Consider the following 27,763-nt stretch of genomic DNA (forward strand, 5'->3'; position numbering starts at 1 on the left):
GCGGCAGCAGCAGCAGGCAGACACCGCAGTCAGAGACAGCAGATACAACAACAGCAGTCACACCAGAAGACACAGCAGCAGGCAGACACCGCAGTCAGGCACATCAACAGTCAGACACAGCAGCAGTCAGACACAGAAGCAGTCAAGACACAGCAGCAGTCAGACACAGAAGCAGTCAAGACAGCAGCAGGCAGACACCGCAGTCAGGCACATCAACAGTCAGACAGAAACAGAAGCAGTCAAGACAGCAGCAGTCACACAGACAGATACAACAGCAGCAGGCAGATACAACATCAGAAGACACAGCAACAGTCAGACACCGCAGAAGCAGTCAAGACACATCAGTAGGAGTCAGACACAGCAGCAGGCAGACACATCAGTAGGAGTCAGACACAGCAGCAGGCAGACACAACAGCAGCAAGCAGACACAACAACAGCAGGCAGACAGAAGCAGTCACACCAGTAGACACAACACCAGTAGACACACGGTCCCCTCGCTCATCCAGACGAGTCGGTGCGCGACAACTCAAAACAGCTCCTCATCCTCCATCACCACCAACAACAACAACTCATCCTCCACCACCACCACCACCAACAACAACAACAACTCATTGTCCACCACCACCACCGTGACCACCACCACCGTGACCACCATGGTGGTGCAGGCTCTGGCCTCTCGCCTGCTGGGGTTGACTGCCCTGAGGGCGCTCGGCCCCAGGGCCCCAGGGGCCCCAAGGGCCCCAGGGACCCCGTGCCGCCGGGCGACCCCTTCGCGTGCGTGCAGCCTCCTGTGTCCGGGCAGGATCTTCACTAAAGGTGAGGGCGGTGCGGGTAGGGGGGTGTGGGTAGGGGTAGTAGGGGTGGTGTGGGTAGGGGGGTGTGGGTAGGGTGGTGTGGGTAGGGGGGTGTGGGTAGGGTGGTGTGGGTAGGGGGGTGTGGGTAGGGTGGTGTGGGTAGGGTGGTGTGGGTAGGGGTAGTAGGGGTGGTGTGGGTAGGGGGGTGTGGGTAGGGTGGTGTGGGTAGGGTGGTGTGGGTAGGGGTAGTAGGGGTGGTGTGGGTAGGGGGGTGTGGGTAGGGTGGTGTGGGTAGTAGGGGTGGTGTGGGTAGGGGGGGTGGGTAGGGGGGTGTGGGTAGGGCGGTGTGGGTAGGGCGGTGTGGGTAGGGGGGTGTGGGTAGGGCGGTGTGGGTAGGGGGGTGTGGGGAGGGGGGGGTGGGGAGGGGGGTGGGGGTAGGGGGGTGTGGGTAGGGTGGTGTGGTAGGGTGGTGTGGGTAGGGTGGTGTGGGTAGGGGCGGTGTGGGTAGGGGGGTGTGGGTAGGGGCGGTGTGGGTAGGGGCGGTGTGGGTAGGGGGTGTGGGTAGTAGGGTGGTGTGGGTAGTAGGGGGGTGTGGGTAGGGGGGGTGTGGGTAGGGGGGGTGTGGGTAGGGGGGGTGTGGGTAGGGGGGTGTGGGTAGGGGCGGTGTGGGTAGGGGCGGTGTGGGTAAGGGGGTGTGGGTAGGGTGGTGGATAACGAGGGGATGGACGAGTGAATGACGAGAGAGAGAGGGGAAGGTGGAGTGAGGAGGAAGGCTGCCTTCGATAGACACGTGGACAAACGCGAGTTGTCGGTGGTCTGTGGCCACGTGGCCCAAAGTCGGGCACGATGGCAGCTGCCCGACAGTGTTGGACCCCGTGTCGGTGTCTCTGTGTGTGGGGTACGTGGACCCCGTGTCTGTGTCTGTGTGTGGGGTACGTGGACCTCGTGTCTGTGTCTGTGTGTGGGGTACGTGGACCTCGTGTCTGTGTCTGTGTGTGGGGTACGTGGACCCCGTGTCTGTGTGTGTGTGTGGGGTACGTGGACCCCGTGTCTGTGTCTGTGTGTGGGGTACGTGGAGCCCGTGTCTGAGTGTGGGGTACGTGGACCCCGTGTGTGTGTGGGGGGTACGTGGACCTCGTGTCTGTGTGTGGGGTACGTGGACCCCGTGTCTGTGTGTGGGGTACGTGGACCTCGTGTCTGTGTGTGGGGTACGTGGACCCCGTGTCTGTGTGGGGTACGTGGACCCCGTGTCTGTGTGGGGTACGTGGACCCCGTGTCTGTGTGTGGGGTACGTGGACCCCGTGTCTGTGTGTGGGGTACGTGGACCCCGTGTCTCCGTGTGGGGTACGTGGACCTCGTGTGTGTGTGTGGGGTACGTGGACCCCGTGTCTGTGTGTGGGGTACGTGGACCCCGTGTCTGTGTGTGGGGTACGTGGACCCCGTGTCTGTGTGTGGGGTACGTGGACCTCGTGTGTGTGTGTGGGGTACGTGGACCCCGTGTCTGTGTGTGTGGTACGTGGACCTCGTGTCTGTGTGGGGTACGTGGACCTCGTGTCTGTGTGTGGGGTACGTGGACCCCGTGTCTGTGTGTGTGGGGTACGTGGACCCCGTGTCTCCGTGTGGGGTACGTGGACCCCGTGTCTGTGTGTGGGGTACGTGGACCCCGTGTCTGTGTGGGGTACGTGGACCCTGTGTCTCTGTGGGGTACGTGGACCCCGTGTCCGTGTGGGGTACGTGGACCCCGTGTCTGTGTCTGTGTGTGGGGTACGTGGACCCCGTGTCCGTGTGGGGTACGTGGACCCCGTGTCTGTGTCTGTGTGTGTGGGGTACGTGGACCCCGTGTGTGTGTGGGGGGTACGTGGACCCCGTGTCTGTGTGGCCCCCTTGTATCTGTGGGTGACTTTGCGTCTGTTGTGGGGTAACTGTCACGGTGGCTATGAGATGTTAACTACCTCGCCTGGTGTACAGGAGGTCGTGGGTTCAATCTTGACACTGACACCTGTTGTATATTTGGAGTTTGTGTGTCTCTCTCTCATCATCACGGTGGCTAGGAGATGTTAACTACCTCGCCTGGTGTGCAGGAGGTCGTGGGCTCTATCCAGACCCTGACGCCTGCTGTGTATTTGGAGTTTGAGTGTCTCTCTCATCATCATCATCACGGTGGCTATGAGATGTTAACTATCTCGCCTGGTGTACAGGAGGTCGTGGGTTCGATCTCGACCCTGACGCCTGCTGCTGTATATTTGGAGTTTGTGTGTCTCTCTCTTTCCCCGTGGTCGCGTGGATTTCCCTCCGGGTCCTCCGGTTTTTCCCCACCACATTTATAATCAACAACACGCGTTTAAAGCATTTGGCTGCTATAACATTTCCCACGTGATACGCCACTTCGTTGAGCTATCAATTGTGGGCTATATAGCTGAGTGGATCCTTAAACTGGGAAAAAAAATAGTTTCGTTTATAGTCTGTGTTGGGGAACCTGTGTGGAGTGGACCCTTTGAAGGGGGGGTACCCTGTGTGTATTGGGGACTTTGTGTCTGTGGGGGGGCCCTTTGTCGGGTTCCCTGTGTCTGTGGCAAAGGCCAACACAGGGAGGAGGGGTCGGCATGCGGCTCTTTGGCTGCCTGCCCCCTTGGCGTTTTGTGAACAACAACAAACACAAGTTACATAATTTGGCTCTTTACACTCTGAAACTTGCAGGGGTGGGGAAGGTCTGGCCCGCGGGCCGTATAGGGCCCACGAAATCACTTGGTGTGGCCCTGCCAAGGCAACCGCAGGCGGGATTCGAAATTCAATAAATCCAGGAGCAAACCTGGAAAAGCAGTTGCGAGTAGCAGCAACATCATCAACGCCAGCTAACATCATCACACGCCTCACCAAAGAGAAGCAGTTCCAGCCATCACATTAGGGGGTGAGTGAATTAAATGTTTAATTACACCCAAGCCGAAACATAACATATAAAAAATAATGTCTTAAAATAGTTGTTTTTTATTTCTTATGATAGAATATAGTATTGTCATCAGTGTGACATAAGTATACCAAGTTTACAGTCGATACCACATTGGGAAGTGCGTTAAAATTGACTTACAAGATTTGAGGATATGACAACAACAGCCAGAGTGAGTTCATAGAAAGCGTGTAAAAAGATAGTTTAACAAAAAAAATGTTTATTTTTTATGATAGAATATAGTATTGTCATCAGTAAGATATAAGTATACCAAGTTTGCGGTCGATACCACATTGGAAAATGGGTTAAAATTGAGTTACAAGATTTCAGGATACGACAACAACAGAATGAGTTCATAGCGTGTAAAAAGATAGTTTAACATTTTATTTTTATGATAGAATATGGTTTTGTCATCAGTAAGACATAAGTATCCGAAGTTTGCAGTCGATACCACATTGGGAAGTGCGTTAAAATTGAGTTAGAAGATTTGAGGATACGACAACAACAGACAGAGTGAGTTAAATAAAAGCGTGTAATAATAAAAAGATTCCCCACCTCTGCAAGTCTAAAGCAAGGGGATCGGGGGCGACATTTCGACAACCTGCAACTCTTTTATGGCTCCTTGGTGACCACATTTGTTAAGGACCGTCACGTTCGTCTCGCATTCATCACATTGCATTGCGGCTCTCGAAATATTGAGGGTTTTTTTTTACCAAATTCCCCCCAAAAAATACTTTCTTGTACTTTTGCTTGGCCACGCCTGGGGCAAACAACTCTGATGAAGGCAGCAATTAAGAAGAGCGCTCTTATCAGCTCGCCACCCTGGCCGTCGAGTTAGATTCCTGGCCAGGGTGCGGTGTTGCAGTTCCACAGATCCTCATCAAGCTGCGTGGGCCAATGTCATTTAAAAAAAATTATAATTATATTACAGTACATCCATCCACTTCATATGCTGCATCTCAAGCAGAGGTCGCAAACGGGTTTTGATTCCTTACCCGTACCCGTACCCGGCCGCACCAAGGTCGCAAACGGGTACCCAGCCGTACCCGTACCCAGCCGTACCCGTACCCTACCCGTACCCGGCCGGGTACGGGTAGGGTGCGGGTATCGGGTGCCTGATTGCGACCTCTGGGATGAAGCCATGTTGCAGGCGCGGGTGGGTTGATTCTAGGAACTTGAATTGTGAGAAGAGACAAGACGTTGGGAAATTAGTGACAAACGGTGACTCACCAGTGACTCACGGTCTACCCGTACCTGGCCGCACCAGGGTCGCAAACGGGTAGCCGGGTATCGGGTAGGGTACGGGTATCGGGTACCCGGTTGCGACCTCTGATCTCAAGGCCGTAATTAGAATATATATTGGGGGGGACCCATCTCCCCCCGCCCCCAATATATTGCTATAAAATAGATTTCTGTTTATATGATTGTGGTTATGGTTGTACTTTATTAATCCCTAATCTCTGCCATTACATACAATGAAACAAGAAAAGGTAAAAAAAGAAAAAACAGAGCAATGTTATACAATACACTATTAGACATTATTGTAAAAAAAAGTCCATCCTATGTGTTCATGATTTGAAAAAATATTTTAGGCAGGAAATTGGTTTTCAAATTTAGATTTTTTTTTCTGGGGGAGGACCCCCACACCTCCTGGAAGATTTGGTCCCCCCCCAATGTTGACTCCATGGCTACGGCCTTGCTGCATCTCCGCAAAATAAAAGTCGGTGCTTATCAGCGGCCCATGACTCCAAAAACGCTCCACTGCGGCGCATAGTTTGTATTTTAATGACAACGTAGGGTCATCTTCTTGGTTCCATTCGGTAAAGTCACGTAGGATGGAAATAATAAGATCATAAAAATAAAACATAATAAAATAATTCTCACGACGTTTCGGCCTCAGGTGGAGAACAGGACGTAAAATAATCCCGCACAGCTCATAACGGCTCAACGCAAGGGCCGGCACGGTGCAAGACCACACGCATAAACTATTAACAGTGATGAACTGATCTGGCTGCTGCTTGGTGAACATTATCCATTAAGTAACAGGTTAATACAAAAAATTACAGCTTTTTAAATATTCTAGATTTGAAGCTTTCGTGACTGCAAGGATTCATATTCTTAGGTTTTTTCGGTAAAGTCACGTAGGTAAAACATTAAAATAAAAATAAAATAAAAATCACGACGTTTCGGAGGCAACACAAGCTTCCGTCTTCAGGTGGAACCGTCACAGCCACGACAGCTGTATCAAGTAAATGAGAGATTACAAGAGCTACCACTCCGTATATATGATGGTTAGAGAGGGGGAAGGGCCAAGTACGGCACACTTTTTATTTTTTTTAATATAATTTTTTTTAAATATTTAAATATTATACTCTTTGTTTTTTCGGTAAAGTCACGTAGGTAAAATAATGAAATAAAAATTAATAAAATAAAATAATAAAAATCATTTCATTTTTTTTACCCTACGTGACTTTACCGAAAAAACCAAGAGTATGAATCCTTGCAGTCACAAAAGCTTCAAATCTATAATTTTTAAATATCGTCTGTGAACGGATGCTTCCCGCAATGTTTCAGCCAAGCGGACTTCTCTAAGTGTCGGGTTTTAACCCGCTTGCTTATCATTAACCCTCTGCGACTAGATCATCTCCTCCGTTGGGAAATGTGATTATATTTTGAGTCGTGTAACGTAGAGGCACAGTCCCACCAGAAGGGAACAGGCAGGTCACGATGAGCCAAGTATGACCCTTGAACCTACGTACAACTGAAAAACTAGCTAACATTTTATTTTAATCTTGATTTGAAGCTTTCGTGACTGCAGAAATCCATACTCTTTGGTTCTTTCGGTAAAGTCACGTAGGTATAAAATAAAAAACCTAGGTGACTTTACCGAAAGAACCAAAGAGTATCTTATTTTAACTTTCTTACACTTCATCTTGGTTCTTTCGGTAAAGTCACGTAGAAGGGAAGTAATAAATAATAAAATATTTTATTACTTCCCTAGATTAGCAAGTGTGAGAAATTTCGATTTAAAGCTTTCGTGACTGCAGGGATTCATCTTGGTTCTTTCGGTAAAGTCACGTAGAAGGGAAGTAATAAATAATAAAATATTCTTTCGGTAAAGTCACGTAGAAGGGAAGTAATAAATAATAAAATATTCTTTCGGTAAAGTCACGTAGAAGGGAAGTAATAAATAATAAAATATTTTATTACTTCCCTAGATTAGCAAGTGTGAGAAATTTTGATTTAAAGCTTTCGTGACTGCAGGGATTCATCTTGGTTCTTTCGGTAAAGTCACGTAGAAGGGAAGTAATAAATAATAAAATATTCTTTCGGTAAAGTCACGTAGAAGGGAAGTAATAAATAATAAAATATTCTTTCGGTAAAGTCACGTAGAAGGGAAGTAATAAATAATAAAATATTCTTTCGGTAAAGTCACGTAGAAGGGAAGTAATAAATAATAAAATATTTTATTACTTCCCTAGATTAGCAAGTGTGAGAAATTTCGATTTAAAGCTTTCGTGACTGCAGGGATTCATCTTGGTTCTTTCAGTAAAGTCACGTAGAAGGGAAGTAATAAATAATAAAATATTCTTTCGGTAAAGTCACGTAGAAGGGAAGTAATAAATAATAAAATATTTTATTACTTCCCTAGATTAGCAAGTGTGAGAAATTTCGATTTAAAGCTTTCGTGACTGCAGGGATTCATCTTGGTTCTTTCGGTAAAGTCACGTAGAAGGGAAGTAATAAATAATAAAATATTTTATTACTTCCCTAGATTAGCAAGTGTGAGAAATTTCGATTTAAAGCTTTCGTGACTGCAGGGATTCATCTTGGTTCTTTCGGTAAAGTCACGTAGAAGGGAAGTAATAAATAATAAAATATTTTATTACTTCCCTAGATTAGCAAGTGTGAGAAATTTCGATTTAAAGCTTTCGTGACTGCAGGGATTCATCTTGGTTCTTTCGGTAAAGTCACGTAGAAGGGAAGTAATAAATAATAAAATATTCTTTCGGTAAAGTCACGTAGAAGGGAAGTAATAAATAATAAAATATTTTATTACTTCCCTAGATTAGCAAGTGTGAGAAATTTCGATTTAAAGCTTTCGTGACTGCAGGGATTCATCTTGGTTCTTTCGGTAAAGTCACGTAGAAGGGAAGTAATAAATAATAAAATATTCTTTCGGTAAAGTCACGTAGAAGGGAAGTAATAAATAATAAAATATTCTTTCGGTAAAGTCACGTAGAAGGGAAGTAATAAATAATAAAATATTTTATTACTTCCCTAGATTAGCAAGTGTGAGAAATTTCGATTTAAAGCTTTCGTGACTGCAGGGATTCATCTTGGTTCTTTCGGTAAAGTCACGTAGAAGGGAAGTAATAAATAATAAAATATTCTTTCGGTAAAGTCACGTAGAAGGGAAGTAATAAATAATAAAATATTCTTTCGGTAAAGTCACGTAGAAGGGAAGTAATAAATAATAAAATATTCTTTCGGTAAAGTCACGTAGAAGGGAAGTAATAAATAATAAAATATTTTATTACTTCCCTAGATTAGCAAGTGTGAGAAATTTCGATTTAAAGCTTTCGTGACTGCAGGGATTCATCTTGGTTCTTTCGGTAAAGTCACGTAGAAGGGAAGTAATAAATAATAAAATATTCTTTCGGTAAAGTCGCGTAGAAGGGAAGTAATAAATAATAAAATATTCTTTCGGTAAAGTCACGTAGAAGGGAAGTAATAAATAATAAAATATTTTATTACTTCCCTAGATTAGCAAGTGTGAGAAATTTCGATTTAAAGCTTTCGTGACTGCAGGGATTCATCTTGGTTCTTTCGGTAAAGTCACGTAGAAGGGAAGTAATAAATAATAAAATATTCTTTCGGTAAAGTCACGTAGAAGGGAAGTAATAAATAATAAAATATTTTATTACTTCCCTTCTACGTGACCTTACCGAAAGAACCAAGATGAATCCCTGCAGTCACGAAAGCTTTAAATCGAAATTTCTCACACTTGCTAATCTATTTTTGGGCCTTTAGGAATGTCTCGGCTCTCTTCCATCACCTCCCGGGAGTTGGGCATTATTATTATTTAGTTTGTTTTTTAAGCCCAAAGAAGCTTTGGATAACTCCGCTTTCGGTCGGGATTGACGTCTAGGGTTGCGCGGTGCGGCGGGGGGGAACAAACAAACCGGTGGCACCCAGGCGATAGGACGGGCTGGGTTGAGTCTCGTTTCGTAACAAACGTCCCCCCCTCCCCGTGTGTTTTCCCCACCACAACTGCTCAACTGTGTCGTGGTTTTCGGGCGTTTCCATCGATTCCATCCAAGACGGCGCGGTGCCAGTTGCAGGATAAAGGCCGGCGAGGCAGCCCCGCAGATTGACCGGTCCCTTTAGTTTGCCGGTTTTAATAATAATAATGGTACCTTTTTTTGACAGTATCAAAGTCAGAAAAATAAGAATAGGTTTTACCCTTTCTGGCAATAAAACTGTCCGCCTTTTGACGTTCTCTGGTCTGACACTGGTGAGACGAGGCCAAAAAGAAGGCCGCTGCCTCTGGTGTAGGCCAATCAGTTTCATGACAATGCATGGCGTCATCTGGTCCAACACCATGTGAGACTAGGCTCAAAGGAAAGCTGTCTCGGGTGTGGACCAATCAACTTCAAGGACAGTGCATACATCAGAGTTATGTTTTTTGTTTGCATTATGACTGCAGGTAATGTGGTCTATGCAAACATGACTTCTTGTAAAAAAGGTGTCAGTTTTGTTGCCAGATAAAAGGGTAAAGAACCAATTATAATTTTTTACTGGCAAATGAGGTTCCAATGGTGAATGCATGAATTATCAGAGCATGTTTGTTTGCATGTTCACCACAAGTACGGGTGGTTAATGCAGACTTGATTCCTTCCAAAGGTTTCTATTTTGTGTTTGAACATCTTAACACACCCGTTTTATTGCCAGAAATGGTAAAACCTACTCTTATTTTTCATACAGTAATATTCACTTTCGCATCTAAGTTTTATCGCTGATGGCTACGCACGTTGCGAAAGGAGTTGAACATACACTCAGTACATTCTTCCAGCAAGCGACCCCCCCCCCCCCCCGGTTTAACATTTGAGATAGTCATCATAAACAGCAGCCATCGATCTATCCGCTGTTGGATGAAGGCCTTCCTTCCCAAAACCGTCGCCATCTTCACGGCCTCGCGATTTCCACCAAGCCACAAGACGATTTCCATCGCTCCGTCTCTTTGCGGCAGAGCTCGCAAACGGTTTTTGATTCCTTACCCGTACCCGTACCCGGCCCCAACAGGGTCGCAAACGGGTACCCGTACCCGGCCGGGTATGGGTACCCGTACGCTACCCGTACCCTACCCGAAATGAGTGACAAACGGTTACTCACTGGTGACTCACGGTCTACCCGTACCCGTACCCGGCCGCACCAGGGTCGCAAACGGCTACCCGTACCCGTACCCGGCCGGGTAGCCGGGTATCGGGTAGGGTACGGGTATCGGGTACCCGGTTGCGACCTCTGCTTTGCGGTGGACGTTGCTCTCGGACGGAGCTCCCTCGCTTTGGCTGCCAATTCCAATCTTCGTGTCGACCGGCGGCCACGATCCCAGGGACAAGTTCTGTGCAAGGCCACTTAAACTTTTGGGAGAATGGTCAACGTGACATCTCGAACCTGCGTATGTTCTCTCGCCGCTTCTCCGTGCGATTCCAAGCGACCGCCTCTCTGAGGAGGTCCTTTGCATCAGCTTTTGTTCAAGTTTCTTGGTTCACCGTCCAGGTACAGTGAGGGAAAAAAGTATTTGATCCCCTGCTGATTTTGTACGTTTGCCCACTGACAAAGAAATGATCAGTCTATAATTTTAATGGTAGGTTTATTTGAACAGTGAGAGACAGAATAACAACAACAAAAATCCAGAAAAACGCATGTCAAAAATGTTATAAATTATAGACTGATCATTTCTTTGTCAGTGGGCAAACGTACAAAATCGGCAGGGGATCAAATACTTTTTCCCTCACTGTATCTCTGATCCATATATCAGAGCAATTACGGTACATACTGATTCATTCTTCCTTTGACACACCATCACAGTATGTTGCATTTTCAGCAGAAAGTTACGTAATCAAAAAGTGCACTAACCTGCTGTTGTCGACCTCTTTATTGTATTGGTTTGGTACGAGTTTGGCTTCAATAGTTGATACTGGGACATCACAGTAGAATATGTACCCCCATCCACCCCCCAATCCTCTCCTGGTGCAGCATAAATGCGATACGGGAGGCTTAATCTACATCACATAGAGGACGGAATTAACACAAGCTAGTAAAATATCAAAGAAAGTAAAGTATTGTTGCCATGAAACCCAAGCTCTGGCGAAGGAAGAACATTCTCTACTAAAGCACTCACTTTGTGGCCAGAAAGACCTCAACTTTGGAATTTAACTCGTGAAGACATTGCCGTCATGCACGGGCATATAAAACGATTAAATTGTCCCAACTTTTCTGCGTAAAAACACGTAACGCATTTTTGCGTTTCGTGGGGCCGCCCTCTGGTGTCTTGCGTTCCCGACAAATGCCCCGCGTGCAAAATTAAGAATGAAAAATAATAAACACAAATTAAGTGAACGCCGAAGGGCGGTCGGTCAACCACGCAACTCGACTCACATGAGCAAAGCGAGTTTGGTTGCTTCATGTTTTTTTTTATACCATCGACCATGTGCGTACTGTCGGTTAGATTCTGGTAAAGACAAACGTCAATGATTGTGTGGCCTCTGCAGACTACGAAAAGGGGAATTCGTCTCGATGGAAAAAAAACACTTGACACGGTCCTCCAAGCTCCCCGAACGTACGAAATTAATTCAAAATATTTAGTCGTACGAAAAAAAACATTCACAAAAATAAGAACAGCTGCGCGTGGGACCGCAGGAACAAAATAACAAACACACGTAAGTTCGACGGGGGAGTGGGACAAACACGGAGACGGCGGCGCGCCCTCGTCCAAGTTATTCGCAGCGACGCGTTCGAACATGTTTTTTTTCCCAAAAGTGCTACTGGAGCAATAAAGTCACGACCACAACGTGGAGAAAATTGTTTTCCTCCACATCGTATGCGAGGCAGTAACAGTCAATAGCGTGTGGCGATTGGTCTCAATGCTCCCCTGCCTACCCTAGGGGCCCGTTCTGGCTGCTGGCACCTGCACCTTGGCTGCCCTGGTTTCCTGTCGACAGTGGTGGGTGGGGGTTCCAAAAAACCTGAGCCCGTGGGATCGTCGCCGTACAGGGAGCGGAGCACACACCGGTGCCAGGGGGTGTGGAAGGGTTTCGGGGAAAATATTAGCAGTGAGCTCGTTAACATTCGTTCAGCACAAGGGGAAACATTGTGAAGGCTTCTCAAAAACACTGGGAGCCGGTTAGAAGTGAGTGTAGCTCAGTTACTGGCACCGCTGACATCCTGGTTTCTGCCGTCTGACTAAGATTTACGCCAGGTTGTCAAGTGGGTTGATGATCTCGGCCTGGTCACCAATGACCGCAGAAAAACAAACATTGCTAAACTTGTTTTTCTTTCCACTTTATTTGCCAAACATTCAAGCTCCCAGATTGAAAAACACATTTTTTTTTAATTTTGGGTTCAATGCCTAGCGACGGACATCTCTATAGTGGAGTGGGTGGAATTGTGCGGGGCCCGTGGAACGAGAGATAATTTGAAGGGGATTTTGGAGGTAGTTCTGTGGCGTCCCCTTCCACGGGCCGTTTTTCAAACACGCGGGGGTGATGAGGCACTGCTCTGCGAGAGATCCCGAAAGGATTGCCAGAGAATTACAACTTGCAGGAGCAGATGAAACATTAAGGACGATGTTACTGACCGCACTTAGGGGTGCTCTGTAAATTTCAGAACAACGAGGCGGCCGCTGTGGGGCTCCACCCAGTTCGACGCCCAGGCACAGCGGTCGAGCCGGTCGCGTGATCCAACAACCCCCAATGCTCTTCTCCCCCTCCCCGCAGAGGACTGGGATACGAAGCACAGCACCATCAGCGGGCGGCGCCAATCGCCCATCGACATCCAGCCGGCCGAGGGCATGTTCGACTCGGGTTTGGGGCCGCTGCACACGCACTACCACCGCTCGGGCCCCATGCTGCTCTACAACAACGGCTACTCCTTCCTCGCGGAGTACCCCGACGAGTGCAGCGCCAACGGTAGGCCGCGTGGCAGCGGCGGCGCACGTGGGGGCAGCACGTGGGGGGGGCACGTGGGGGGAGCACGTGGGGGGAGCACGTGGATTTGTTGCTCACACAGGTAGATGGGCATGCAGGTAGGTAGGCAGGCAGGTAGGAGGTCACACAGGTAGGAGGGCACACAGGTAGGTGGGGGTGGGTGTACGGGTGGATGGACGAATTGGGGGCGGGTGGGCACGCAGATATGGGTTGGTATCACAGGTGAGTGGGTACATGACGGGTGAACATACGAGTGGGTGGGTACACGGGCGGGTGGGTTTGTACACGGATGGGTAGTTATGTACATGGATTGGTGTGGACACGGATGGGTGTGTTTACGAGTAGGTGGGTACATGGGTGGGTACACGGATGGGTACATGGGTGGGTTGATATGTACGCGGATGGGTGTGGACACGGATGGATGTGTTTACGAGTGGGTGGGTACAGGGGCGGGTGAGTATGTACACGGGCGGGTGGGTATGTATATGGATGGGTGTGTACACGGATGGATGTGTTTACGAGTGGGTGGGTACACGGACGGGTGGGTATGTACACGGATGGGTAGTTATATACATGGATGGGTGTGTACATGGATGGGTGTGTTTACGAGTGTGTGGGTACACGGGCGGGTGGGTATGTACACGGGCGGGTGGGTATGTGCACGGGCAGGTGGGTATGTACGCGGATGGGTGTGCACAAGGATGGGTGTGTTTACGAGTGGGCTGGTACACGGGTGGGTAAGAAATACCTGCAGTAGTCCTGGGCTCCCACTTCACTAAACCGCGTTGCCCAGTGCGGTGAAGTATGGTCAAACAATCCCCCACAACCAACAAGGCATGGTGGCAAGGCGCTGTGAATCTAGATAATCATCAGTGTTAGGTTACATCATTCTTTAGATTACATAAATCGGTGGTGGGGTAATGCAGTGGTACCATTTGTGTTTCAATGCACAAAAGGCCTGGGTTCGATTGCCGACCTGTTCTACAGAGTGTGTTTGGAGTTTGTATGTTCTCCCCCTGTTCTGCATGGGTTTTCCTCCCATTGCTAAAAATGTGCACGTAGGTATTGACCAAAACATCCCAATGTTGAGAAAAATCACCAGCAAATGAACTCGATGAGATTACACACAGCAGCGGCAACAGCAACATCGCCCGCTACGGCGAAGACTTGGCAGAGTCCCGCTGAAAACGAGTTTTGAGACTCTATTAGGCTTTCCTTGGCAAACAAGTATCATACAAAAAAAATGTTTTTAAACATTTAAGATATTTACTTGTTGGCGTCCAGGCGACTGGTGCCATCCCACCGCTATCCAGGCTGGGCATGAGCAAAGCGCCGCTAGCGAGAGTTGAGAAAAACCAGACGCAAGGATTTGGCTCAGACTGGACGATCGTCGCGCAGAAACCGTGGCCCCGTGCCGTTGCGCCATGGAGCCTCCTGGTTCCAATTAAACCCGGGCAGTGCGCAGAGACACATACACAACAAAGGTCCCACGTATAGCTTTTAACAGGCTGTTGGGGCAAGTGCTGTTCGCGAGCACCTATGAAAGGCCGTCACACGGGGGAGTGGGTGGCCAGCACCACGCCCTGCCACCATTGTCTTCCCTGTGACGGTGTTTACACATTACACAAGCTCCTCATTTGAGGCCGAACCAACCTAGGAGAGGCCTAGAACCGGTTCAGATAATCGTCACTGATGTTGGATGTGAGCGGGATATCGAACTCAGCTCGGTGGGTTAGTAAGTGTGCTCACCACTGCGCCACCGCTCCGCACTTACACAAAGACCCCCCCCTTTCCCCCCGTATAGCCTTAACAGACTGTTGGGGCAAGTGCTGTTAGCGAGCACCTATGAAGGCCGGAACGGCACACGAGGGAGTGGGTGGCCAGCACCACACCCGACCACCTTTGTCTCCCCAGTGGCAAAGTTTTTACACTTGGTACTCAATTGAGCCTGAGTCGACCTAAGGGAGGCCCAGGACCGGTTCAGATAATCGTCACTGGTATTGGCCGTGAACGGGAATTGAACTCGGGTTGCTGGGTTTGTAGCGCAGCGCGCTAACTGCTAGACTTCCCCACGCAACATACACACACAACATACACACAGGCACGTGCACACACGCATATCTGCAGCAGCCGAGAGCACACGGAGTGCCCGTGTGGACTCCGCTGACCCCGAAACGGTGACCTCGACTTTCCATTAACTCGGCAGGCACGTACACAGCCCCCACACTGCCCAAGGCTTTCAGTCGCTGTGAAGCCATTCCCCCTCCCCCAGTTCCCCAGCGATTATGGGGTCGCGTCTCCGTTCAACTATCTGTTAAATTTGTGCAACTTTGTTTTTGCCATCTCGTTTGTATTCTTTATTGGGTGGTGAATGTGCCCCAGCGGTGGCGCGTGCACCGCTCGCTGCGGAGTGTCACGGTTCAAATTCCAGTGGGTGCCCTGCTTATTGCTGTCAGGGTATTAATAAGTTCAACTTGTAGCGGGCACGGTATTCGCTCACTCTCGAATGCAGTCGCTGATGTCGGACGCGTCCAGAAGTCAAACTCGGGTGTTTGTCGGGCGTTTATGGACCAGTGCACGAACCACTACACCATCACTCCCCACCACCACTCCCCACCACCACTACACCACCACCACTACACCACCACTCCCCACCACCACTCCCACCACCACTCCCCACCACCACTACACCACCCCTCCCACCACCACCACTCCCCACCACCACTACACCACCACTCCCCACACCACCACTCCCCACCACCACTCCCACCACCACTCCCCACCACCACTACACCACCACTCCCCACCACCACTACACCACCACTCCCCACACCACCACTCCCCACACCACCACTCCCCACCACCACTCCCACCACCACTCCCCACCACCACTACACCACCACTCCCCACCACCACTACACCACCACTCCCACCACCACCACTCCCCACCACCACTCCCCACCACCACTCCCCACCACCACTCCCCACCACCACTACACCACCACTCCCCACCACCACTACACCACCACTCCCCACCACCACTCCCCACCACCACTCCCCACCCCCACTCCCCACCACCACTCCCCACCACCACTTCCCACCACCACTACACCACCACTCCCCACCACCACTCCCCACCACCGCTCCCCACCACCACTCCCACCACCACTCCCCACCACCACTCCCTACCACCACTACACCACCACTCCCCACCACCACTCCCCACCACCACTCCCCACCACCACTACACCACCACTCCCCACCACCGCTCCCCACCACCGCTCCCCACCACCATTCCCCACCACCACTCCCCACCACCACTACACCACCACTCCCCACCACCACTACACCACCGCTCCCCACCACCGCTCCCCACCACCGCTCCCCACCACCACTCCCACCACCACTCCCCACCACCACTCCCCACCACCACTCCCACCACCACTCCCCACCACCACTACACCACCACCACTACACCACCACTCCCCACCACCACTCCCACCACCACTCCCCACCACCACTCCCCACCACCACTACACCACCACCACTACACCACCACCACTACACCACCACCACTACACCACCACTCCCCACCACCACTCCCACCACCACTCCCCACCACCACTACACCACCACTCCCACCACCACCACTCCCCACCACCACTACACCACCACTCCCCACCACCACTCCCACCACCACCACTCCCCACCACCACTCCCACCACCACTCCCCACCACCACTCCCCACCACCACTACACCACCACCACTACACCACCACTCCCCACCACCACTACACCACCACTCCCCACCACCACTCCCCACCACCACTACACCACCACCACTACACCACCACTTCCCACCACCACTCCCACCACCACTCCCCACCACCACTACACCACCACTCCCACCACCACCACTCCCCACCACCACTCCCACCACCACTCCCCACCACCACTCCCACCACCACCACTCCCCACCACCACTCCCACCACCACTCCCCACCACCACTCCCCACCACCACTACACCACCACCACTACACCACCACTCCCCACCACCACTACACCACCACTCCCCACCACCACTCCCCACCACCACTACACCACCACCACTACACCACCACTCCCCACCACCACTCCCACCACCACTCCCCACCACCACTACACCACCACTCCCACCACCACCACTCCCCACCACCACTCCCACCACCACTCCCCACCACCACTCCCACCACCACTCCCCACCCCCACTCCCCACCACCACTCCCCACCACCACTACACCACCACCACTACACCACCACTTCCCACCACCACTACACCACCACTCCCCACCACCATTCCCCACCACCACTCCCCACCACCACTCCCCACCACCACTACACCACCGCTCCCCACCACCGCTCCCCACCACCACTCCCACCACCACTCCCCACCACCACTCCCACCACCACTCCCCACCACCACTCCCACCACCACTCCCCACCACCACTCCCACCACCACTCCCCACCACCGCTCCCCACCACCACTCCCACCACCGCTCCCCACCACCACTCCCACCACCACTCCCCACCACCGCTCCCCACCACCGCTCCCCACCACCACTCCCACCACCACTCCCCACCACCACTCCCACCACCACTCCCCACCACCACTCCCCACCACCACTACACCACCACTCCCACCACCACTCCCCACCACCACTCCCCACCACCACTACACCACCACTCCCACCACCACTCCCCACCACCACTACACCACCACTCCCCACCACCACTCCCCACCACCACTCCCCACCACCACTCCCCACCACCACTACACCACCATTCCCCACCACCACTCCCCACCACCACTCCCCACCACCACTCCCCACCACCACTACACCACCACTCCCACCACCACTCCCACCACCACTCCCCACCACCACTACACCACCACTCCACCACCACTACACCACCACCACTACACCACCACTCCCCACCACCACTACATCACCACTCCCCACCACCACTACACCACCACTCCCCACCACCACTCCCCACCACCACTCCCCACCACCACTCCCCACCACAACTCCCCACCACCACTCCCCACCCCGCCGCCGCCACTACCCATGTGTTGCGTATCAGATGTTTATATCTGTAAGGTGATACTGTCGGGATAATTACCAAATCAATAGCGGTAAACAATTTAAATGAATCAACAAAAGTGGCCTAAGCAACCCAGAATTCGTCCGATGTCGTCAGATGGTCAGAAGCCAAGCAGGCTCGAGCCTGGCCAGCGCTTAGATGGGCGACCACCACCAACCACAACACAGCCTGCCGCGTGGCTACGTGGTGGGTAGCAGAGGGCAGTGAAGCAATACCCGTCGTTGTCCCGTACTTCTGTGTTCCTGTGTCTCTGCTCCCCCCGCCTTCACCGTCCACCAGCGTGGTGGAGTACAGTCGAACACTCTCCCCCCTCCCCCATGACCCGCTGCTTGTGGACAGGGCCGTCATCCAGCAGTAGATTGACCCAAAGGGCTGGCACGTGGCACATTGCGAGTTGATCTCAGTCAATGATGTGCAGGGCTGGTCTGTGTCTCTCTGCACTTGTTTTTTTTGCGTTGGAGTGGTTGAACCCATGGCAACGGCTGCATAGTCTATGACATTAAAAAGGAACAAAAAATGACACTTTTTTATTTGACCAGATAAGGCCCACTGAGCTATGTAGCTCTTTTTCAGAAGTTACCTGGCCACAAATGATAGCTCGGCCAAGCGGATCATCGTGTGGAAATTTATAGCAGCCAAATATTCTAAACGCGTGATGTCGATTCTAAATGTGGAGGGGAAAAACCGGAGGGCCCGGAGAAAAGTCCACGCGACCACGGGGAGAGAGGCACGCAAACTCCAAATATACAGAATTCGTCAGGCTCGGGATCGAACCCCAGGACCTCCTGCATACCAGGCGAGGTGGTTAACATCTCGCCACCACGGCGCCCCTCTCGCCACTTTGAACCTTGGACCCTGCCGCGGGCATCACAAAGCGCGGCACCGACAGTTAATCTCACCATGCCCGGCGTTATGGATATTGCGGCCATTGTGAAACCTTTGCACAGTGCGGGCGCTCGTAATTCCCGAGACAAACAAGGCAGCAGCAGGCACGGCCGAAAACAAGCCCTGTATTCATTACACGCGATATGGGCAGATGGGCAGCTCGAGTAATGTTGACTCGTGTGCTTGTGTGTGCGCATTGGTGTGTGTGTTGATGTGTTTTCTTTGATGTTTGTGTGGGGAGCGGTGGCCCAGTGGCTATCGCGCAATCCATTACGAACCCCCATCGCATTAGACCCAGCCGACCTGAATGTGACTCGTGGCGGGGAGTCTTATCAGAACGGGTGCTGGGCCTCCCCGAGGTCGACTAATCTTTAATTGAGTACCTGGTGTGGTTTGTAAACATCGGCGGTGTATTGCTGGGGAGACAAAGGCGGCCACCCACCCCCTTGTGCGCCGCCGTTCCGACCTTCACACGTGCTCGATAACAAACACTTGCCCCAGCAGTCCGTTTAAGGCTATACAGGGGATCTTCGTCTTTGTCTGTGTGTGTGTAGTGCTGGGCGGGGGTCCGCTGCAAGGACGCTACCGGCTCAAGCAGTTCCACTTCCACTGGGGTGCGAGCGACGAGCGCGGCTCCGAGCACCGCGTCAACGGCAGCGCCTTCCCCGCCGAGGTGATGACGCCACTACCGCGTCACACTCCTCGTGGTGCCATCACCGCGTCACACTCCCTGTGCCGCCAGCACCACCGCACACTTCCATGTCACCACACTCCGTGCCACCTCCGCGTCACTCCCCGTGCCACCGCCGTGCACTGGGCTCGTGGAACGATGTTTCCGTTCGTTACTGCGTCATTACCAGAGCGCCAGTCGCCCGTCGGACAGCCCAGGACACACAGCCTCGTGTAACCAGATGTTCGATTTCCACGATTAGCCGTGCCGGTCGCCCGTCCATAAACACGCCTTGAAGCAGGCCTCGAATGATGAGTTGGCCGGAGGGTTGCCCCCCACAATACGAACAGCAATAATAAAAAATAAACAAAACTTACAGCTGGGACACAGTTTGCACGCTCGTGAAGCCGACCCGTGCCAATCGTGTGCCGGCGGAGGATTTCGATGGGCTGACTTGACGGACCAACTCAGGCTAGCTCGAGGGACAGGCTCACACAACGAACTCAATAGACTTAACTCGACGGGGACTAACGGGAGAGGCCTCACCGTCACCTGCCCTCACAGGGACAGCTGCCACCGGGAGGTCCCCCGGCGCAGGGCGCCTTGAGGTGTATGGCAAAGAAAGGCACCGTATCAATACCGAGCGACGATGACGACGATGAGAATGATGACGATGACGACGATGAAAACGATGATGACGATGATAACGATAACGATGATGATAACGATGACGATGAAAACGATGACTACGACAATGATGACGACGACGATGATGACGACGACGACGATGATGACGATGGAAATGATGATGACGATGAAAACGAAGATGATGAAAACGATGACTGACAATGACGACAATGACGTCGATGAAAACGATGATGATGAAAACGATGATGATGAAAACAATGATGACGATGAAAACGATGATGATGATGATGAAAACGACGATGATGATGATGACGATGATAACGATAACGACGACGAAAACGATGACTCCAACAATGATGGCGACGATGACGACGATGATGAAAACGATGACTATAACAATGACGACGATGACGTCGATGAAAACGAAGATCTTAATTTTAGAACTTTCGTGACTGCAGGAATTATTATTTGGTTCTTTCGGTTAAGTCACGTCTAAAGATAAAATAATAAATTAAATTAAATAATAGAATACGACGTTTCGATTGCAACACAAGCAATCATCATCAGGTATAATGAATTAGCGACATAAAATCTAACCAGAAAACTATAGACAGACATATTAGCAGACAGATATCACCAAGATACATAGAGAGAGCAACACAGGTAACAGAGAGAGGTGATCGTCTCTGTGGGGTGGCCTTAAATAGACAGAGGGGGGGCGGAGGCAGAGAGAGGGAGGGGGGGTTAGAGAAAAAATTAGCATATCAATGAGTGAACAACAAAAACGTGGTGCTGCAAGTGCGATGACACGGCAAGCAAGCCTGAAAATCAGGAGGACACACTAAAATTAAATAACCTAGTAAAATATCGAAATGTAATGTAATACAACACAGAGGGTCGGTCAACACACAATTAACGCATAGCCTGGTTGATTACGTATTTCGAAGATTGCTAAGTTAGAATTTAAGTGTGAACATTCCAAAGAGAGGACACAGGCAGAGAGAATAAGTAGTCAGAGAGAGAGAAAAAAGAAGATAAGTTTAAAACTTCCCCGTAGAAGTGGTTCAATCTTAATTTTAGAACTTTCGTGACTGCAGGAATTATTATTTGGTTCTTTCGGTTAAGTCACGTCTAAAGATAAAATAATAAATTAAATTAAATAATAGAATACCTGTGTTGCTCTCTCTATGTATCTTGGTGATATCTGTCTGCTAATATGTCTGTCTATAGTTTTCTGGTTAGATTTTATGTCGCTAATTCATCATACCTGATGATGATTGCTTGTGTTGCAATCGAAACGTCGTATTCTATTATTTAATTTAATTTATTATTTTATCTTTAGACGTGACTTAACCGAAAGAACCAAATAATAATGAAAACGAAGATGATGATGAAAACGATGACTATGACAATGACGACAATGACGTCGATGAAAACGATGACGACAATGATGGACCAACTCGATGAGCTCTCTCTGTCCCCAGCTGCACCTGGTCCACTGGCACGAGAGCTGCGGGAGCTTCAACGAGGCGCTCGTCTCCAAGAAAGGGCTCGCCGTGCTCGGCGTCTTTGTGGAGGTACCGCCCGTCCGCCGTCACATCCGACCCCCTGACCCTCACGCCACCCGCCTCCTCCTTCCCGATCGATCCCGTCACCGCGTGTCGGAGCGCCCACGCAGGCCGACACGGCGTACGAACGGGGCGGTGTGGCCAACGCCACGCCCGGCCCGCCTTTGTCTCCCTATTGGCGATGTTGACACATTACACCCGGTACCAATTTAAGACTCATTCGACCTAGGGAAGGCCCATCGCTGGTGTTGGTCATGAGCAGGAATCGCACTCTGGTCACGTGATTCGTAGCGCCTTTGATTCCCCAGTGCCCATGTTTTACACACAACGCACCAGATACTCACTGAAGGCTGAGTCGACCTAGGGGAGGCCCTAACCGCTGCGCCACCGTTGACTCGACGCACACGTGTTAAATTGACACACGCTCACAACACACGCGATTCCTGCGATCGTGAAAGCTCTTGCGCGTTGTGTGCCAGGTCGGGGAGATGCATACCCGTCTGCAGGAACTGGTCGAAGCTCTGCCCAGCATCACCCACAAGGTGACGTGACGGATCCGAGCCTGACACTGACACAGTACACTGATACAGTACACTGATACAGTATACTGGTACAGTATACACAATACACTGACACAGTTCACACACCGCACACCGGCTACACACATTCAACGCAGAGCTCGCACAGCCGACACACACAGTACACTGACACAGTTCACACATCATACACGGTACACACAGCACACCGACTACACACATTAAACGATGAGCTCGCACACGGTCAACACACAGTCAAGACACAGTCGACACACACGACACACACGGCACACACAGTCGACACGCAAAACACATCTCGGTCACAGTACACGCGCAGCACGCACGGTACAGACACCTCAGCACACAGCGGCCCAACACAGCCCTGACACCCAGTACCTCCTCCCCTACTGCCCCCCCCCTCCCACGTCGCCTTGTGCCCCCCTGCAGGGCATGATGCACGAGGTGGGGGCATTCGACCCCTCGGAACTACTGCCCCCGTGCCTCGACTTCTGGACGTACCCGGGCTCGCTGACTACGCCGCCGCCCTACGAGACGGTCACCTGGTTCATCCTCAAGCAGTCCATGTCCATCAGCGACGAGCAGGTGAGACCACGCCAGGCTCTGTGCGCGCACGGGGGCCTAAAAGTCGGGGCGGTTTGCTGCCGGCCATTTCCACGCTCGTCCCCCTTTCAATGTAGCCCCCCCCCCCCCCCCCCCCCGGGGCAGTGGTGGATATTTGACGGTCGCGTGGCGGGCGCAACGGACGTACTCGGGGAAAACCATCGCAGTCGACATCCCCACAATAGCGGTGGCTACGGCGCGTGGCAAGCACGTGGAGTCAAGCGCCGTGGAGGCAGGCGAGGGTTGGCGGATCGCTGTGATTGGCCGTGAGCGGAAATTGATGTCATGTACAAAGATGTCCCGATCAGTAGCCGTAACAGGCCGTTGGCGCAAGTGCCGTTTGCGAGTAGCACCTGTGAAGGCCGAGGGGGTGGGTGGCCAGCACCACGCCCAGCCGCTTTTGTCTCCCCAGTGGCGATGTTTACACACCGCACCGGGTACTCATTTGAGAGCGAGTTGACTTTAAAAAAAAACTCGAAACCAGTTCAGGTAATCGTCTGATGTTGGCCGCGAGCGAGAATGGAGCACGGGGTCACCGGGTTCGTAGCGCGGGGTGCTAACCACTGCACCACCACTCTCCGTATGTACATGACACACAACCATCGCCGTTAGCCACTAATTGGTAGTGACGTCACAACTCTCCCCCCGACACCCCCCTTCCCGTGCCGTCGGCCGTAGCTGGCGTCGTTCCGCAGGCTGTATGTGTCTGCGGCGGGCGAGCGCGCCGTGCGAATGGTGGACAACTTCCGCATGCCGCAGCCCATCATGGACCGCAGCGTGCGCAGCTCCTTCCCCGTGCCCATCGAGCTCCAGGACGCGGCTCCAGCCACCGCGGCTCCAGCACGCAGCTGAGGGCGGCCTTCCTCCTCCAGCAGCAGCTGGCTCCAATCTCCCCCTCCACAGCAGCCCCCCCACTCCCGACCGCTCCTCCACAACCACCCCCCTCTGCAGCCTCCATCCTCCCGTGACAAGTCCTGTCCCGTGTCCCGATCCCTTTCCTCACGCCCTTGGCCGGGCCGGCCGACCGCTGGGTTGCACTTCGCGACGCCGGCCTCGGTGTTTACATGACGTCGCCGCCCGCCCGCCCGTGCCCGTCCTTGCCCGTCCTTGCCCGTCCTTGCCAGCCGTGGCCAGCCAGTGCCCAGCCGTGCCGGCTCAAGCCGGCCCCCGTGCCCACCCGTGCCGGCCCGTGCCTTCCAGCCTCTCGGCTCCACGCGACCGCGAGGCCACGGTGCCGCAAGCCGCCAGTGCCGGACGAACTCGAGTTGCCAAACAGCACAAACGCGGCAGCTTTGAGCGCGGCGCCTTTGCGGCGGCCCGCGCCGCGTACAGCCGCGTGTGTCCATGCCTTTGTCACGTGACGGTACCGTGAAGTGTCCACGCGACGTTCACGTTGCGTGTTCCATGCTGTTTTCCATCCTGTTTGGTCGTGTCAATGCTGTGCTCATACTCCTCGTGTGTTTATGCAGTGTGTCTCACGTGCTTCGGCCTTGTTTATGCCATGCTTCGGTGCCTGTTTCTGTGCCCGTTTGTCAGCGACGATCTCCCAAAAGGTTCAAAGGTGAAAACGCTCACATTCCAACCCCCTCCTCCCCTCCCAAGCGGTCGCACGGCATTGTCAAAAAAAATCACGGGGTCACTTCTTGGGGTCGCATCACCGTGGGTGTGGGATTTGTCGTCGAGGCGGCCACGTGTCTGCCTTGACCACAGTAGCCGGCTTCTGTTACAGACGTTTGTCATTTAAAAATGCGAGGATTGACGTGGGCTTTGGTCGGGGTGCGGTGGAATTAATCGTTCGTGCCATTGCAGCTATGAACCCAGAATGCCTGTGTTGGATTCTGGGCCATGGGTAACATCGGTGGAGTGTGGTGAATGCGTGTGTGTGTGTATGTTGAACTTCTTTTGCACAGCACGTAGCCAACTAATCGAAGGTGCAGAGGGGATGACAACAAACTAAAAGCAATACATTTAATCTAAAGAAATTAGTTTTCAAAAATGAACCGATCCTGGGCACCACCACCACCACCCGTTAACCCACTGACCAGTGTGGTGAAGTATGGTCAAAAGACCCCCATGACCAACACGACGTGTGAAGGCCTCGACCAAGCATCGGATTGACAAACTGTACATTGAGTATTAAGATGGGTTTAAGATTGTTTTAAAATGAACTGACCCTGGATTAAGAGGGTGGTTACTACTAAGGTTGATTTCGCTGTGCTGATGTGCAATAATTTTACGTGGAATTTCACTGCAAACCGTGACCGTTTTATTGTCCGCTTTTCTCGCTTTATTTTTTTTTAACACATGGTTTTAAACACAAGAAATTTCGCGAACAGTGGATTTGCACAAAATAAATCCCAGCGGAAGCGTCCTCCGCGTGGGCTGCGTTTATCGGCGACAAAACGACGGAGAGTCACAAATGGCACCCGAAAATAAACTACAGGGGGCGAGGTTGGGGGGGGGGGGCCCCCACCACAGCAACGACCTCACAACCCCCCCTGCTCAGGAGAGGGCAAGGGAATCCCAGGCAGGCGGGCCGCACGCAAGAAGCTCGACTCTCCACCGGACAGTCGCCCGTTTCCCCCGTCGCACACCGCAGGGACGCCACTCTGCTGGGACTGTGCAATCAGCAAAAATCCGTGGAAGGGACCACAGAGGGGGGGGGGTTTAGGAGGCCTCACTGCCTCCCATTTGTCAGGACAGTGGTGGGGTAACACAAGGATTTAGCCACCCACTAAAGATCCCTTTGGACAAGGAGTTTAGGAACCGGGCTAAAATCTGATAGTGGTATTATTAACGCATAATTTGTCATTAAATAAAATCTAAAGGACGGTAAAATATATTTGTAAAATGAGAAAAGTAGCATAACTTAGGCGGAGGTCTAGCCGAAAGGGGGCAGCTGAACAAAATATATCTTTGGCAGGAAGTAGAACCTGTGGCGTCCATGTGTTTCGGTTCTGTCCCCTCGGATACAGCTCCTCCGCACAGTCAAACTAAACCACGGCTGTTCAGCGACACACACACAGCAAACGCCTCGGCTATTAACACTTTGACGTCCCCTGCCTCCACCCCCCCTCGTTAAGTGGCGGCGACGGCAGCAGCAGCAGCAGAAGTCACCTCGACGGCACAAACTGCGGCTCGCGCGTCCTCACGGTTTCCAAGTCGCGATCGGCTGTCGGGTCGCAGCCGCTCCCAACGAGGCAGCAGGACGGGGGGGGATGCTGGTGGGGGGATGCTGGTGGGGGGATGCTGGTGGGGGGGGATGCTTGTGGGCAGCCGCTCGTTGCAGCGGTCGCGCAATCGTGGCAAACGAGCGACGCGGAACGGCCGCGACCCAGCGCCATCGAGCGGCGTGCGCAGGCGGTGCAACTACACCAGGGTCCTCCCTGGGCCAGAGGGGCCCCGGGCAAGAGATGGGATGGGCCGGTGGGGGGAGGGGGAGGTGGGGGGCATTTTGGTGGGCGGGGGAGGGCCCCGTATTGTTCCTTGCACCAGGATCCGCGCCGACCACGCGAGGCCCACGTGGCCGTGCGTGATGCCAGGACGGGGGCGGAGGCGTGGGGCGGGGCGCTTCAGCGCGCTTTGCTTTCCTGGTAGCGGATGAAGCGCGCCAGGTTCGTCCGCACGTTGGTGAGCACCAGCAGCTGCTCCGGGGAGCAGCTCCTCCTGCCCTCGCTCTTCATCTGCACGCACGCGGGGGCATCACCGCCGAGTCAGCACCAGCAACATCACCGCCATCGCTACTAACACCACCGTCCGTCAGCACTATGTTCATCACCATCGCCACCATCCGTCACAAGCATCACTGACCTCATCAGCATCATTCCAATCACCATTAAAAACATGTTCTTTGGTAAACATCAATAGGATACACGTTCCCTGTGTCTTGACCACCATCATCCCGCCCCTGGACCCACCACTGCACCGATCTGTCACTGCCATTATCACCCACCGCCACCAACAACAACCGCCACAAACAGCTGGTGGCGACGTCACCACGGCGCTTGAGGCCACGTCAAGTGTCGAAGGCTCGCTGCCGGCAGGAGGTCACGGAACAGACCCAGGTGCTACGGGTCGACTGAGTGAGACGACTGGCAGATGCACCACCTGTGCGCCACCCCACCCTGCTGTGCCAACTCTCTGCATTTTAGCCGCCAGGCTCGAACGCCACCACCACCACTGCCGCTCTCGGCGCGCACCACCCCGAGTCTCCCCCCTCTTCCCGTGTCCCCCCCCCCCACGTACCCTGGCCTTGAACGCGGGCGCGAGGCCGCGGAGGGCGGCCGCGAGCCCCATGGCGCGGGCGGCGAGGTCGGCGTCGTCTCCGTGGGCGAACACGTCGAACAGCGCGTCCAGAGCCTCCCCCGACACGGGGAGGCTCGCGTCGCGCGCCGCCACCCCCAGCAGCACCGAGCCCAACTCCTGCTGGGAGACACGGGGGGGGGGGGGGGGGTTAGGGGACACGGAACGACGGGGAGGCTCGCGACACGCCCTGCCACTCCCATCAGCACCCAGCCCACATGGGTTAGAAGACACGGGGACGCACAGGGAGACGGGCGGGGGGTAAACAGACAAGCGTGTGGGTTGCGCGGAGCGCCGTGTCGGCAGCGTGGTGGCGGTGTGTGGAGTGTATTGTGTGTGTTGTGGTGGTGGTGATGTGGAGTGTATTGTGTGTGTTGTGGTGGTGGTGGTGTGGAGTGTATTGTGTGTGTTGTGGTGGTGGCAGTGTGGAGTGTAT

At 52.6% G+C, this 27,763-nt stretch overlaps 2 protein-coding genes across 2 annotated transcripts in view; one reads left to right on the forward strand and one right to left on the reverse strand.

Moving 5' to 3' along the window:
- Positions 1-25,396, forward strand: LOC133357970 (carbonic anhydrase 1-like). Its single transcript, XM_061576199.1, has 7 exons — positions 1-816; positions 12,741-12,932; positions 19,537-19,655; positions 21,785-21,877; positions 22,348-22,410; positions 22,852-23,007; positions 23,704-25,396. The coding sequence occupies exons 1-7, from the start codon at positions 654-656 to the stop codon at positions 23,875-23,877; spliced, it is 960 nt and encodes a 319-aa protein (XP_061432183.1). The 5' UTR covers positions 1-653; the 3' UTR covers positions 23,878-25,396.
- Positions 25,288-27,763, reverse strand: part of HEATR3 (HEAT repeat containing 3) — a 23,227-nt gene continuing 20,751 nt past the window's right edge. Inside the window, exons 15-16 of the mRNA XM_061576058.1 lie at positions 27,271-27,447; positions 25,288-26,708 (exon numbers count right to left, since the gene is read on the reverse strand). Of these exons, the coding sequence (XP_061432042.1) occupies positions 26,598-26,708; positions 27,271-27,447 (288 nt within the window). The 3' untranslated portion in view covers positions 25,288-26,597. The remainder of the gene's footprint in view (positions 26,709-27,270; positions 27,448-27,763) is intronic.

Source organism: Lethenteron reissneri, chromosome 60, assembly GCF_015708825.2.
Source record: "Lethenteron reissneri isolate LAM-NWPU_2019-01 chromosome 60, ASM1570882v1, whole genome shotgun sequence".
Classification (NCBI taxonomy): Eukaryota; Metazoa; Chordata; class Hyperoartia; order Petromyzontiformes; family Petromyzontidae; genus Lethenteron; species Lethenteron reissneri.